This window comes from Pezoporus wallicus, unplaced genomic scaffold, assembly GCF_028554395.1.
Source record: "Pezoporus wallicus isolate ANWC-B61680 ecotype Strahan unplaced genomic scaffold, APGP_CSIRO_Pwel_v1 contig_13163, whole genome shotgun sequence".
Taxonomy (NCBI): domain Eukaryota; kingdom Metazoa; phylum Chordata; class Aves; order Psittaciformes; family Psittacidae; genus Pezoporus; species Pezoporus wallicus.
In genome coordinates this window covers 648-16,951 of record NW_026635410.1, presented here as the reverse complement: position 1 = coordinate 16,951, position 16,304 = coordinate 648, and the positions used below count along the sequence as shown (strand labels likewise).

General features: G+C 55.3%; 1 protein-coding gene across 1 annotated transcript; it reads left to right on the top strand.

The window, feature by feature from the left end:
* Window positions 1-437: 437 nt before the first annotated feature.
* Window positions 438-16,027, top strand: CADM4 (cell adhesion molecule 4; the record flags this gene model as incomplete). The annotated part of the gene is made up of 6 exons (XM_057423561.1): window positions 438-591; window positions 3,682-3,834; window positions 8,850-8,969; window positions 9,991-10,155; window positions 13,056-13,146; window positions 15,849-16,027. Coding segments are annotated over 6 exons (862 nt in total), but the record flags the coding sequence as incomplete, so codon positions are not given.
* Between the last annotated feature and the right edge of the window lie 277 nt (window positions 16,028-16,304).

Sequence of the window (16,304 nt, the reverse complement as noted above, 5' to 3'; positions counted from 1 at the left end):
CCATACCCCATATACCCCCCATATCCCATATCCCACACCCCATATCCCACACCCCATACCCCATATACCCCCCATATCCCATACCCCACACCCCATATCCCATACCCCATATACCCCCCATACACCATACCCCATATACCCCATACCCCACATACCCCATACCCCACACCCCATACCCCATATCCCATATCCCATACTCCACACCCCATATCCCATATCCCACACCCCATACCCCATATACCCCCCATACCCCACACCCCATACCCCATATCCCACACCCCATACCCCCCATACCCCACATACCCCATATACCCCCCATACCCCATACCCCACACCCCATATCCCATATCCCACACCCCATACCCCCCATACCCCATATACCCCCCACACCCCACACCCCACACCCCCCCCAACCCCGCCCCACACTTCCCGTTCCCGTTGCAGGCCACGGGCAGGAGGTGCAGGCCGAGAACGTGACGGTGCTGGAGGGCGGCACGGCGGAGATCACGTGTCACCTGCACCACTACGACGGCTCCATCGTGGTCATCCAGAACCCCGCGCGGCAAACGCTGTTCTTCAATGGCACCCGCGGTGAGGGCCGTGGGGTAACGGGGCTTATGGGGTAACGGGGGTTATGGGGTGATGGGGGTGATGGGGGTTATGGGGGTTATGGGGGCTATGGGGGTTATTGGGGGTTATGGGGGCTATGGGGTAATGGGGGTGATGGGGTAATGGGGGTTATGGGGGCTATGGGGTAATGGGGGTGATGGGGGCTATGGGGTAATGGGGGTTATGGGGTAATGGGGGTGATGGGGGTGATGGGGTAATGGGGGTTATGGGGTAATGGGGGTGATGGGGGCTATGGGGTAACGGGGTCTATGGGGTAATGGGGGTAACGGGGGTAGTGAGGGTTATGGGGGCAATGGGGGTAACGGGGGTTATGGGGTAATGGGGGTGATGGGGGTTATGGGGTAATGGGGGTGATGGGGGCTATGGGGTAATGGGGGTTATGGGGTAATGGGGGTGATGGGGGCTATGGGGGTAATGGGGGGCTATGGGGGTAATGGGGGTAATGGGGTAATGGGGGTGAATGGGGGTAATGGGGTAATGGGGGTAATGGGGGATATGGGGGCAATGGGGGCGATGAGGGGTAATGGGGCAATGGGGAGTAATGGGGGCAATGGGGTAACAGGGCAGTGGGGAGTAATGGGGGCAATGGGGACAATGGGGGCAATGGGGGGTAATGGGGGTAATGGGGGGTAATGGGGGTAATGGGGGTAATGGGGGTAATGGGGGGTAATGGGGGTCTATGGGGGGCAATGGGGGTAATGGGGGTAATGGGGGGTAATGGGGTCAGTGGGGGTAATGGGGGTAATGGGGGTAATGGGGTAATGGGGGGTAATGGGGGTAATGGGGGTAATGGGGGTAATGGGGGGTAATGGGGGGCAATGGGGTAATGGGGGTAATGGGGGTAATGGGGTAATGGGGTGCAATGGGGGGCAATGGGGTAATGGGGGTAATGGGGGTAATGGGGGTCAATGGGGTAATGGGGGTAATGGGGTTCAATGGGGTAATGGGGGTCAATGGGATAATGGGGGTAATGGGGGCAATAGGGGGAATGGGGGCAGTGGGGTAATGGGGGGAATGGGGGAAATGGGGGGTAATGGGGGTGGGGGATGGGGGGTAATGGGGGTAATGGGGGGTATGGGGTAATGGGGGTGATGGGGTAATGGGGGTAATGGGGGTGATGGGGGCTATGGGGTAATGGTAGTGATGGGGGTGATGGGGTAACGGGGGTTGATGGGGTAATGGGGGTGATGGGGGCTATGGGGTAATGGGCATGATGGGGGTGATGGGGTAACGGGGGGGTGAATGGGGGTAGTGGGGGTTATGGGGGTAATGGGGGTGATGGGGGCTATGGTGTAATGGGGGTAATGGGGGCAATGGGGGCTATGGGGTAATGGGGATAACAGGGGCAATGGGGGTAATGGGAGCAATGGGGATAAGGGGGGCAATGGGGGCAATGGGGGCTATGTGGGCAATGCGGGTAATGGGGATAATGGGGGTAATGGCCAATGGGGCAACAGAGGCTATGGGGGTCATGGGCACCATGGGGATAAGGCGGGTTATGGGGGGAATGGGCGCTATGGGGCAATGGGGGGAATGGGGTCCTTGGGGTGGCCACGGTGTCCAAAGGGTGACCACAGGGCCCTACAATGTCCCTATGGTGGCCACAGGTCCCCACGGCGTGGCTGTAGGACCCCATAAGTTGGCTGTGTCCCCCACAAGGGGTGCCCATGTAACCCCATAGGGTACCCATATAACCCCATAGAGTGCCCATGTAACCCCATAGGGTACCCATATAACCCCATAGGGTGCCCATATAACCCCATAGGGTGCCCATGTAACCCCATAGGGTACCCATATAACCCCATAGAGTGCCCATGTAACCCCATAGGGTACCCATATAACCCCATAGGGTGCCCATATAACCCCATAGGGTGCCCATGTAACCCCATAGGGTACCCATATAACCCCATAGGGTGCCCATATAACCCCATAGGGTGCCCATGTAACCCCATAGGGTGCCCATATAACCCCATAGGGTGCCCATGTAACCCCATAGGGTGCCCATAGAACCCCATAGGGTGCCCATAGAACCCCATGAGGTGCCTATATAAGCCCTTAGGGTGCCCATAGAACCCCACAGGGTGCCCTAATTACTCCATGGGGTGCCCTTATAACCCCATAGATTGCCCACATAACCCCATAGAGTGCCCGTATAACCCCATGGGGTGCCCATGTAACCCCATAGGGTACCCATATAACCCCATAGAGTGCCTGTAGAACCCCATGGGGTGCCCATATGACCCCATAGGGTGACCATACAACCCCATAGAGTACACGTAGAACCCCATAGGGTGCCCACATGACTCCATGGGGTGCCCTTATAACCCCATAGATTGTCCACATAACCCCATAGGGTGACCATAGAACCCTATAGAGTACCTGTAGAACGCCATGGAGTGCCCATAGGACCCCATAGATTGCCCATAGAACTCCATAGGGTGCCCGCATGACTCCATGGATTGCCCACGTAACCCCATAGGGTGACTACATAACCCCATAGGTTGGCCATATAACCCCATAGAGTACCTGTAGAACCCCATGGGGTGCCCATAGAACCCCATAGGGTACCCATATAACGCCATGGGGTGCCCACAGAACCCCATAGGGTATTCATAGAACCCCATAGGTTGCCCATAGAACCCCATAGGGTGCCCGCATGACTCCATGGATTGCCCACATAACCCCATAGGGTGACTACATAACCCCATAGGTTGACCATATAACCCCATAGAGTACCGTTAAAACCCCATGGGGTGCCCATAGAACCCCATAGGGTACCCATATAACGCCATGGGGTGCCCATAGAACCCCATAGGGTATTCATAGAACCCCATAGGTTGCCCATAGAACCCCATAGGGTGCCCGCATGACTCCATGGGGTGCCCTTATAACCCCATGGATTGCCCACATGACCCCATAGGGCATCCCCATAACCCCATAGGATGCCCACATAACCCCATAGGGTGCCCCTAGAACCCCATGAGGTGCCCCTAGAACCCCGTGGGGTGCCCCTAGAACGCCATGGGTGACCCCCCGGCCCTGTGCCCGCAGCGCTGAAGGACGAGCGGTTCCAGCTGGTGGAGTTCAGCCGGCGGCGGCTGCGGCTGCGCCTGGCGCGGGCCCGGTTGGAGGACGAGGGTGGTTACTACTGCCAGCTGTACACCGAGGCCACCCACCACCAGATCGCCACCCTCACCGTGCTGGGTAAGAGCTGGGAGTCAATGGGGCACAATGGGAGTCAATGGGACCCCATGGGAGTCAATGGGAATCAATGGGACTCAATGGGACATCATGGGAGTCAAGGGTACACAATGGGAGTCAATGGGGCACAATGGGAGTCAATGGGAACCCATGGGAGTCAATGGGAATCAATGGGACACAATGGGACTCAATGGGACCCCATGGGAGTCAATGGGAATCAATGGGACTCAATGGGACATCATGGGAGTCAAGGGTACACAATGGGAGTCAATGGGGCACAATGGGAGTCAATGGGAACCCATGGGAGTCAATGGGAATCAATGGGACACAATGGGACTCAATGGGACCCCATGGGAGTCAATGGGAATCAATGGGACTCAATGGGACACCATGGGAGTCAAGGGTACACAATGGGAGTCAATGGGGCACAATGGGAGTCAATGGGACCCCATGGGAGTCAATGGGAATCAATGGGACACAATGGGACTCAATGGGACCCCATGGGAGTCAATGGGAATCAATGGGACTCAATGGGACACCATGGGAGTCAAGGGTACACAATGGGAGTCAATGGGGCACAATGGGAGTCAATGGGAACCCATGAGAGTCAATGGGAATCAATGGGACACAATGGGACTCAATGGGACCCCATGGGAGTCAATGGGAATCAATGGGACTCAATGGGACATCATGGGAGTCAAGGGTACACAATGGGAGTCAATGGGGCACAATGGGAGTCAATGGGAACCCATGGGAGTCAATGGGAATCAATGGGACACAATGGGACTCAATGGGACCCCATGGGAGTCAATGGGAATCAATGGGACTCAATGGGACACCATGGGAGTCAAGGGTATACAATGGGAGTCAATGGGGCACAATGGGAGTCAATGGGAACCCATGGGAGTCAATGGGAATCAATGGGGCACAATGGGACTCAATGGGACCCCATGGGAGTCAATGGGAATCAATGGGACACAATGGGACTCAATGGGACCCCATGGGAGTCAATGGGACTCAATGGGACCCCATGGGAGTTAAGGGTACACAATGGGAGTCAATGGGACACAATGGGAGTCAATGGGAATCAATGGGACCCCATGGGAGTCAAGGGTACACAATGGGAGTCAATGGGAATCAATAGGACACAATGGGAGACCATGGGAGTCAATGGGAATCAATGGGACACCATGGGAGTCAATGGGGATCAATGGGACACAATGGGAGACCATGGGAGTCAGTGGGACTCAATGGGAATCAATAGGACACAATGGGACACCATGGGAGTCAATGGGACTCAATGGCACACACTAGGCCACAATGGGAGTCAATGGGAATCAATAGGACACAATGGGAGTAAATGAGACTCAATGGCACACACACTGGGCCACAATGGGAGTCAGTGGGACTCAATGGGACACAATGGGAATCAATAGGACACCATGGGAGTCAATGGGAATCTATGGTAAACAATGGGAGACCATGGGAGTCAGTGGGAATCAATGGGGCTCAATGGGAATCAATAGGACACAATGGGACACCATGGGAGTCAATGGGAATCAATAGAACACAATGGGACACCGTGGGAGACATTGGGACTCAATGGAACAACATGGGAGTCAATGGGAATCAATGGGGACTCAACGGGACCCCATGGGAGTCAATGGGACACCATGGGAGTCAATGGGAATCTATGGTACACAATGGGAGACCATGGGAGTCAGTGGAAATCAATGGGAAATCAATAGGACACAATGGGACACCATGGGAGTCAATGGGAATCAATAGGACACAATGGGACACCGTGGGACACATTGGGACTCAATGGAACAACATGGGAGTCAATGGGAATCAATGGGGACTCAACGGGACCCCATGGGAGTCAATGGGACACCATGGGAGTCAATGGGAATCTATGGTACACAATGGGAGACCATGGGAGTCAGTGGGAATCAATGGGACTCAATGGGAATCAATAGGACACAATGGGAGACCATGGGAGTCAGTGGGAATCAATGGGACTCAATGGGAATCAATAGGACACAATGGGACACCATGGGAGTCAATGGGAATCAATAGGACACCATGGGAGTCATTGGGACTCAATGGAACAACATGGGAGTCAATGGGAATCAATGGGGACTCAACGGGACCCCATGGGAGTCAATGGGAATCAATGGGACACCATGGGAGTCAATGGGAATCAGTAGGACTCAATTGGACACCATGGGACGCAATAGGACTCAACGGGACCCCATGGGAGTCAACGTAAATCAATGGTACACAATGGGAGTCAATGAGACTCAATGGGCCACAATGGGAGTCAATGGGAATCAATAGGACACAATGGGAGACCAAGGGAGTCAATGGGAATCAATAGGACACAATGGGAGTCAATGGGACACCATGGGAGTCAATGGGAATCAATGGGAATCAATGGGACACCATGGGACACAATAGGGTGCAACAGGACCCCATGGGAGTCAACGTGAATCAATGGTACACAATGGGTGTCAATGAGACTCAATGGGACACCATGGGAGTCAATGGGGATCAATAGGACACCAAGGGAGTCAATGGGAATCAACAGGACACAATGGGTGTCAATGGGAATCAATAGGACACAATGGGACTCAATGGGACACCATGGGAGTCAATGGGAATCAATGGGACTCAATGGGACACCATGGGAGTCAATGGGAATCAATAGGACACAATGGGACTCAATGGGACACATTGGGACACAATAGGATGCAACGGGACCCCGTGGGAGTCAACGTGAATCAATGGTTCACAATGGGTGTCAATGAGACTCAATGGGACACCATGGGAGTCAATGGGAATCAATAGGACACAAGGGGAGACCATGGGAGTCAGTGGGACTCAATGGGGCACAATGGGACTCAACGGGACCCCATGGGAGTCAACGTGAATCAATGGGCCACAGTGGGAGTCAATGGGGATCAATAGGACACAATGGGAGACCATGGGATTCAATGGGAATCAATGGGACACAGTGGGACACCATGGGAGTCAATGGGGATCAATAGGACACAATGGGAGACCATGGGAGTCAGTGGGACTCAATGGGACAACATGGGAATCAGTGGGACTCAATGGGACACAATGGGGATCAATAGGACACCATGGGAGTCAGTGGGAATCAATGGGACACAGTGGGACACCATGGGAGTCAGTGGGACTCAATGGGACAACATGGGAATCAATGGGACACAATGGACACAATGGGACACCATGGGAGTCAATGGGAATCAATGGTACACAATGGGAGACCATGGGAGTCAGTGGGACTCAATGGGATGCGATGGGACACAATGGGCCACCATGTGAGTCAGTGGGACTCAATGGGAATCAATGGGACACCATGGGACTCAATGGGACACCGTGAGAGTCAGTGGGACTCAATGGGAATCAAGGGGACACAATGGGGGCATGGGAGTCGATGGGACACCATGGGACTCAATGGGATGCGATGGGACACAATGGGCCACCATGTGAGTCAGTGGGACTCAATGGGAATCAATGGGACACCATGGGACTCAATGGGACACCATTGGACTCAATGGGACACCATGGGACTCAATGGGATGTGATGGGACACAATGGGCCACCATGTGAGTCAGTGGGACTCAATGGGAATCAATGGGGCACAATGGGGACATGGGAGTCTATGGGACTCAATGGGACACCATGGGACTCAATGGGATGTGATGGGACACCATGGGACTCAATGGGGACTCAATGGGACACCATGGGACTCAATGGGATGTGATGGGGCACAATGGGACACCGTGAGAGTCAGTGGGACTCAATGGGACACAATGGGGAGATGGGAGTTGATGGGTCTCAAATGGACACAATTGGCCACCATGTGAATCACTGGGACTCAATGGGGCACAATGGGACTCAATGGGGCACAATGGGACTCAATGGGGCACAGTGGGACTCAATGGGGAGTCAATGGGACTCAAGGGATTCAATGGGACTCAATGGGGCACAGGACGACTCAATGGGACTCAGTGGGAATCAATGGGACCCAGTCGGACTCAATGGGGGGTTAATGGGACTCAACTGGACACAATGGGACTCAATGGGGCAGAGTAGGACTCAATGGGGCAGAGTAGGACTCAATGGGGCAGAGTAGGACTCAATGGGACAGAAAACAATTCAATGGGACTCAGTGGGACTCAATGGCACCCAGTGGGACTGAATGGGACTCAATGGCACCCAATGGGACTCAATGGCACCCAATGGGACTGAGTGGTACTCAATGGCACCCAATGGGACTCAATGGCACCCAATGGGCCTCAGTGTCCCTCAATGGCACCCAATGGGACTCAGTGTCCCTCAATGGCACTCAATGGGACTCAGTGTCCCTCAATGGCACCCAATGGGACTCAGTGTCCCTCAGTGGCACCCAATGGGACTCGGTGTCCCTCAATGGGACTCAGTGTCCCTCAATGGCACCCAATGGGACTCGGTGTCCCTCAATGGGACTCGGTGTTCCTCAATGGCACCCATTGGGACTCAGTGTCCCTCAATGGCACTCAATGGGACTCGGTGTCCCTCAGTGGGACTCAGTGTCCCTCAATGGCACCCAATGGGACTCAGTGCCCCTCAATGGCACCCAATGGGACTCGGTGTCCCTCAATGGCACCCAATGGGCCTCGGTGTCCCTCAATGGCACCCATTGGGCCTCAGTGTCCCTCAATGGGACCCATTGGGCCTCGGTGTCCCTCAATGGCACCCAATGGGACTCAGTGTCCCTCAATGGGACCCAATGGGCCTCAGTGTCCCTCAATGGCACCCAATGGGCCTCAGTGTCCCTCAATGGGACTCCTCAATGGCACCCATTGGGCCTCAATGGGACCCAATGGGCTGCCCCAATGGGACTCAGTGCCCCTCAATGGGACCGCAGTGCCTCAGTGTCCCTCAATGGCACCCAATGGGCCTCAGTGTGGCACCCAATGGGCCGGCATTGCGGCAGTGCCCCCGAGGACCCGCTGGAGGGAGCACGGCGGCGGTGGAGGGAGCGGAGCTGGAGCTGAGCTGCGTGGTGCCAAGAGCCCGGCCCCCGGCAACGCTGCGCTGGTACCGGGACCGGAGGGAGCTGCCGGGTGAGAGCAGTGGCGTGGGGCAGTGGGGATGGGGTGTGGGGTGTGGGGTGTGGGTGTGGGTGTGGGGTGTGGGATATGGTGTATGGGGTATGGGCTATGGGGTATGGGATATGGGGTGTGGGCTACGGGATATGGGATATGGGGTATGGGGTGTGGGATATGGGGTGTGGGATATGGGGTGTGGGATATGGGGTGTGGGATATGGGGTGTGGGATATGGGGTATGGGGTGTGGGCTACGGGATATGGGATATGGGGTATGGGGTGTGGGATATGGGGTGTGGGATATGGGCTATGGGATATGGGCTATGGGATATGGGATGTGGGCTATGGGGTATGGGATATGGGGTGTGGGCTATGGGATATGGGATATGGGATATGGGGTATGGGGTGTGGGATATGGGGTGTGGGATATGGGGTGTGGGATATGGGCTATGGGATATGGGGTATGGGATATGGGGTGTGGGATATGGGGTATGGGATATGGGGTGTGTGGGATATGGGATATGGGATATGGGGTATGGGGTGTGGGATATGGGGTGTGGGATATGGGCTATGGGAAATGGGCTATGGGATATGGGGTATGGGATATGGGATGTGGGCTATGGGGTATGGGATATGGGGTGTGGGCTACGGGATATGGGATATGGGGTATGGGGTGTGGGATATGGGGTGTGGGATATGGGCTATGGGATATGGGCTATGGGATATGGGGTATGGGATATGGGATGTGGGATATGGTGTGTGGGCTATGAGATATGGGATATGGGATATGGGGTATGGGATATGGGATATGGGATATGGGGTATGGGATATGGGATATGGGATATGGGCTATGGGCTATGGGCTATGGGATATGGGATATGGGATATGGGCTATGGGATATGGGATATGGGATATGGGCTATGGGCTATGGGATATGGGCTATGGGCTATGGGCTATGGGCTATGGGCTATGGGGTGTGGGCTCTGGGCTCTGGGCTCTGGGCCATTGTCCCTGTCCTCCCCCCCCATCCCGCCGCAGGCTCCAGCAGCCGGGAGCTGCAGGGCAAGGTTTTCCGGCAGCGGAACGTGCTGCGGCTCCGCGTGGAGCGCCGCGATCACGGAGCCATCGTCACCTGCGAGGCCTCGCACCCGGCCCTGGCGCGGGGGCAGCGCCGCCAGACCCAGTACATGTTGGATGTGCAGTGTGAGGGCTGGCGAGGGGATGGGGTAGGGTGTGGGGTGTGAGATATGGGGTATGGGATATAGGATATGGGATGTGGGGTGTGGGGTGTGGGGTGTGGGGTGTGGGGTATGGGATATAGGATATGGGATGTGGGGTGTGAGATATGGGGTATGGGATATAGGATATGGGATGTGGGGTGTGGGGTGTGGGATATAGGATATGGAATATGGGGTATGGGATATGGGGTGTGGGGTGTGGGGTATGGGATATAGGATATGGGGTATGGGGTGTGGGATATAGGATATGGAATATGGGGTGTGGGGTATGGGGTGTGGGGTATGGGATATAGGATATGGAATATGGGGTATGGGGTGTGGGATATAGGATATGGAATATGGGGTGTGGGGTGTGGGGTGTGGGGTATATGGATATGGAATATGGGGTATGGGGTGTGGGATATAGGATATGGAATATGGGGTGTGGGGTATGGGATGGGATATAGGATATGGAATATGGGGTATGGGGTGTGGGATATAGGATATGGAATATGGGGTGTGGGGTGTGGGATGTGGGGTATATATAGGATATGGAATATGGGGTATGGGGTGTGGGATATAGGATATGGAATATGGGGTGTGGGGTATGGGGTGTGGGGTATGGGATATAGGATATGGAATATGGGGTATGGGGTGTGGGATATAGGATATGGAATATGGGGTGTGGGGTATGGGATATAGGATATGGAATGTGGGGTATGGGGTATGGGATATAGGATATGGGATATGGGGTATGGGGTGTGGGGTGTGGGGTATGGGATATAGGATATGGAATGTGGGGTATGGGGTATGGGATATAGGATATGGGATATGGGGTATGGGGTGTGGGGTGTGGGGTATGGGATATAGGATATGGAATGTGGGGTATGGGGTATGGGATATAGGATATGGAATATGGGGTATGGGGTGTGGGGTATGGGGGGTGGGGGATGTGGGGTGGGGGGTGTGGGGTGTGGGGTATGGGATATGGGGTATGGGGTGTGGGGTGTGAGATATGGGGTATGGGATATAGGATATGGAATATTGGGTATGGGGTGTGGGGTGTGGGATGTGGGGTGTGGGGTGTTGGGTATGGGGTGTGGGGTGTGAGATATGGGGTATGGGATATAGGATATGGAATATGGGGTATGGGGTATGGGGTGTGGGGTGTGGGGTGTGGGGTATGGGGTGTGGGGTGTGAGATATGGGGTATGGGGTATAGGATATGGAATATGGGGTATGGGGTGTGGGGTGTGGGATGTGGGGTGTGGGGTGTTGGGTATGGGGTGTGGGGTGTGAGATATGGGGTATGGGATATAGGATATGGAATGTGGGGTATGGGATATGGGGTATGGGATGCAGGGTGTTGGGGTATGGGCTATGGGTATGGGATGTGGGGTATGGGGTAGGGGGTATGGGTACGGGGTGTGGGGTATGGGATGTGGGGTATGGGGTAGGGGGTATGGGATGTGTGGTGTGGGGTATGGGATTTGGGGTATGGGGTATGGGATGTAGGGTGTTGGGGTATTGGGTGTCGGGTATGGGATGTGGGGTATGGGGTAGGGGTATGGGGTATGGGGTTGGGTGTTGGGGTATGTGGGGTTGGGATGTGGGGTGGGGGTTGGGGTATGGGGTGTGGGGTGTGGGTATGGGATTTGGGGTATGGGGTATGGGATGTAGGGTGTTGGGGTATTGGGTGTGGGGTATGGGATGTGGGGTATGGGGTATGGGATGTGGGGTATATGGGGTATGGGGTATATGGGGTATGGGATGTAGGGTGTTGGGGTATGGGGTGTGGGGTATGGGTGCTGTCACCCCCCATTTAGTTACATGTCACCTGCCTGTGGCTATGCCACCCAGTCCTGGAGGCTGCCCTATGTCCCATGAGCTTGGTGCTGCCTCCCCATACCCCGTACCCCACACCCCATATCCCATACCCCATACCCCATATCCCTATATCCCCATACCCCGTATTCCATACCCCATACCACATACCCCCTATCCCATATCCCACACCCCATATCCCTATATCCCCATACCCCGTATCCCATACCCTATACCCCATATCCCTGTATCCCCGTATCTTGTATCCCATATCCCATACCCCATATCCCATACCCCATACCCTGTATCCCTATATCCCCACACCCCATATCCCTATATCCCCATACCCCGTATCCGATACCCCATACCCCGTATCCCATACCCCATATCCCTGTATCCCCATATCCTGTATCCCATATCCCATACCCCATATCCTGTACCTCATATCCCATACCCCATACCCCATATCACTATATCCCCATACCCCATATCCCATATCCCACACCCCATATCCCTATATCCCATATTCCATATCCCATATCCCTGTATGCCCATATCCTGTATCCCATATCCCATACCCCATATCCTGTATCCCATACCCTGTACCCTATATCCCATATCCCATACGCTATGCCCCATATCCCATACCCCATACCCCTTACCCCATATCCCATACCCCATACCCCATATCCCATATCCCATATCCCATACCCCATACCCCATATCCCTCTATCCCCATACCCCATGTCCCATACCCCTTGCCCCATATCCCATACCCCATGTCCCATACCCCATATCCCATATCCCATACCCCATACCCCTTTATCCCAATACCCCATGTCCCATACCCCATGCCCCATATCCCATACCCCATGTCCCATACCCCATATCCCATATCCCATACCCCATGTCCCATACCCCATATCCCATATCCCATACCCCATGCCCCATATCCCACACCCCATATCCCTATATCCCCATACCCCGTATCCCATTCCCCATATTCCATATCCCCATACCCTATAGTCCACATCCCATGTCCCATATCCCATCTCCCCATAGACGCTCCCACTGCCCGCATCCACCCATCCCAGAGTGTCCTGCGGGAGGGTGACACCTTGGTGCTGACCTGTGCTGTCAATGGCAACCCCCGGTGAGTGTCGTCCTATGGGGCCATGGGGTGCCTATGGGGTCTCCATGGGGTGCTAATGGGGTTACTCTGAGGTTACAATGGGGTTACAGCGGGGTGTCAATGGGGTGCCCGTGCTGTCACCATGGGTTGTCAATAGGGTGTCAGTGGGGTGCGATTGTGGTTGCTATAGGGTGATAAGGTTGTTACTATGGGGTGACAAAGGGGTTACTATGGGGTAACAATGGGATAACTATTGGGTTACTATGGGGTGACAAAGGGGTTACTATGGGGTAACAATGGGATAACTATTGGGTTACTATGGGGTGACAATGGGGTTACTATGGAGTTACAATAGGAGGAGAATGGGGTTACTGTGGGGTGACAAAGGGGTTACTATGGGGTGACAATGGGATAACTATTGGGTTACTATGGGGTGACAATGGGGTTACTATGGGGTAACAATGGGATAACTATTGGGTTACTATGGGGTGACAAAGGGGTTACTATGGGGTAACAATGGGATAACTATTGGGTTACTATGGGGTGACAATGGGGTTGCTATGGTGTTGCTGTGGGGGGACAGTGGGGTTGCTATGGGGTGACAGTGGGGTTACAATGGGGTTACTATGGGATTAATACGGTGTTACTCTGGGGACACTGGGGTTACTATGGGGTGACAATGAGGTTACTATGGGGTTACCATGTGGTTACTATGGTGGTACAATGGGGTTACTATGGAGTTACTGTGGGGTTACAAGGGGGTCACTATGGGGTTACCATGGGGTCACTCTGGGGTTACCATGGGGTCACCCTGGGGTCACTATGGGGTTACCATGGGGTCACTATGGGGGCCACTCTGGGGTCACCCTGGGGTCAGGATGGGGTGACTATGGGGTCACCCTGGGGTCACAATGAGGTCACTCTGGGGTCACCATGGGGTCATTATGGGGTCACTCTGGGGTCACCATGGGTCATTATGGGGTCACCATGGGGTCAGTCCAGGGTCACCATGGGGTCATGATGGGGTCACTCCGGGGTCACCATGGGGTCACTCTGGGGTCAACATGAGGTCGCTCTGGGGTCACCATGTGGTCATTATGGGGTCACCATGGGGTCACTCTGGGGTCAACATGAGGGTCACCATGTGGTCATTATGGGGTCACCATGGGGTCACTCTGGGGTCAACATGAGGTCGCTCTGGGGTCACCATGTGGTCATTATGGGGTCACCATGGGGTCACTCTGGGGTCAACATGAGGTTGCTCTGGGGTCACCATATGGTCATTATGGGGTCACCATGGGGTCGCTCTGGGGTCACCATGGGGTCACTCTGGGGTCACCATGTGGTCATTATGGGGTCACCATGGGGTCGCTCTGGGGTCACCATGGGGTCACTCTGGGGTCAGCATGTGGTCATTATGAGGTCACCATACCATGGGGTCACTCTGGGGTCACCATGGAGTCACTCTGGGGTCACCATTTGGTCATTATGGGGTCACTCTGGGGTCACCATGGGGTCATTATGGGGTCAACATGGGGTGGCTCTGGGGTCATCATGGGCTCATTCTGGGGTCACCATTGGGTCGCTCTGGGGTCACCAAGGGGTTGCTCTGGGGTCACCATGTGGTCATTATGGGGTCACTCTGGGGTTACCATGGGGTCACTCTGGGGTCACCATGTGGTCATTATGGGGTCACTCTGGGGTTACCATGGGGTCACTCTGGGGTCAACATGTGGTCATTATGGGGTCACCATGGGGTTGCTCTGGGATCACCATGGGGTCATTATGGGGTCACATGAGGTCACTCTGGGGTCACCATGTGGTCTTTATGGGGTCACTGTGGGGTCATTATGGTGTCACCATGGGGTCACTATGGGGTTACCATGGGGTCACTATGGGGTCACTGTGGGGTCACTGTGGGGTCATTATGGGGTCACCATGTGGTCATTATGGGGTCACCATATGGTCATTATGGGGTCACCATGGGGTCGCTCCGGGGTCACCATGGGGTCATTATGGGGTCACCATAGGGTCATTATGGGGTCACTCCGGGGTCACCATGGGGTCACCATGGGGTCTCTCTGGGCTCACCATGGGGTCGCTCTGGGGTCACCATGGGGTCACCATGTGGTTGCTCTGGGATCACCATGTGGTCATTATGGGGTCACCATGGGGTCACCATGGGGTCACCATGGGGTCATTGTGGGGTCACCATGGGCTCACCATGGGGTCTCTCTGGGTTCACCCTGGGGTCTCTCTGGGCTCACCATGGGCTCACCATGGGGTCACCATGGGGTCTCTCTGGGCTCACCATGGGGTCACCATGGGGTCTCTCTGGGCTCACCATGGGCTCACCATGGGCTCACCATGGGGTCACCATGGGGTCTCTCTGGGCTCACCATGGGCTCACCATGGGCTCACCATGGGGTCACCATGGGGTCTCTCTGGGCTCACCATGGGCTCACCATGGGCTCACCATGGGGTCACCATGGGGTCTCTCTGGGCTCACCATGGGCTCACCATGGGCTCACCATGGGGTCACCATGGGGTCTCTCTGGGCTCACCATGGGCTCACCATGGGCTCACCATGGGGTCTCTCTGGGTTCACCCTGGGGTCTCTCTGGGCTCACCATGGGGTCACCCTGGGGTCTCTCTGGGCTCACCATGTGGTCACCATGGGGTCTCTCTGGGTTCACCATGGGGTGCCCGTTGCCCCACTGCAGCCCCACGGAGATCGCGTGGAGCCGCGGGAACGAGTCGCTGCCGGCGCGGGCGCGCGCCGAGGGCGAGGTCCTGACGCTGCCGGCGCTGGGCCCCCAGGACAACGGCACCTACAGCTGCCACGTGGGCAACCGGCACGGCCGCGCCGCCGACCACTACGACACCATGCTGGTGGTGTACGGTGAGACGCCGCGGGCACCGACATACCGTAGAGACATCATAGAGACACCATAGAGACACCATAGAGACACCGTAGAGACACCATAGAGACACCATAGAGACACCATAGAGACACCATAGAGACACCGTAGAGACATCATAGAGACACCATAGAGACACCATAGAGACACCATAGAGATACCATAGAGACACCATAGAGACACCATAGAGACACCATAGAGATACCATAGAGATACCATAGAGATACCATAAAGATGCCATAGAGACACCATAGAGAT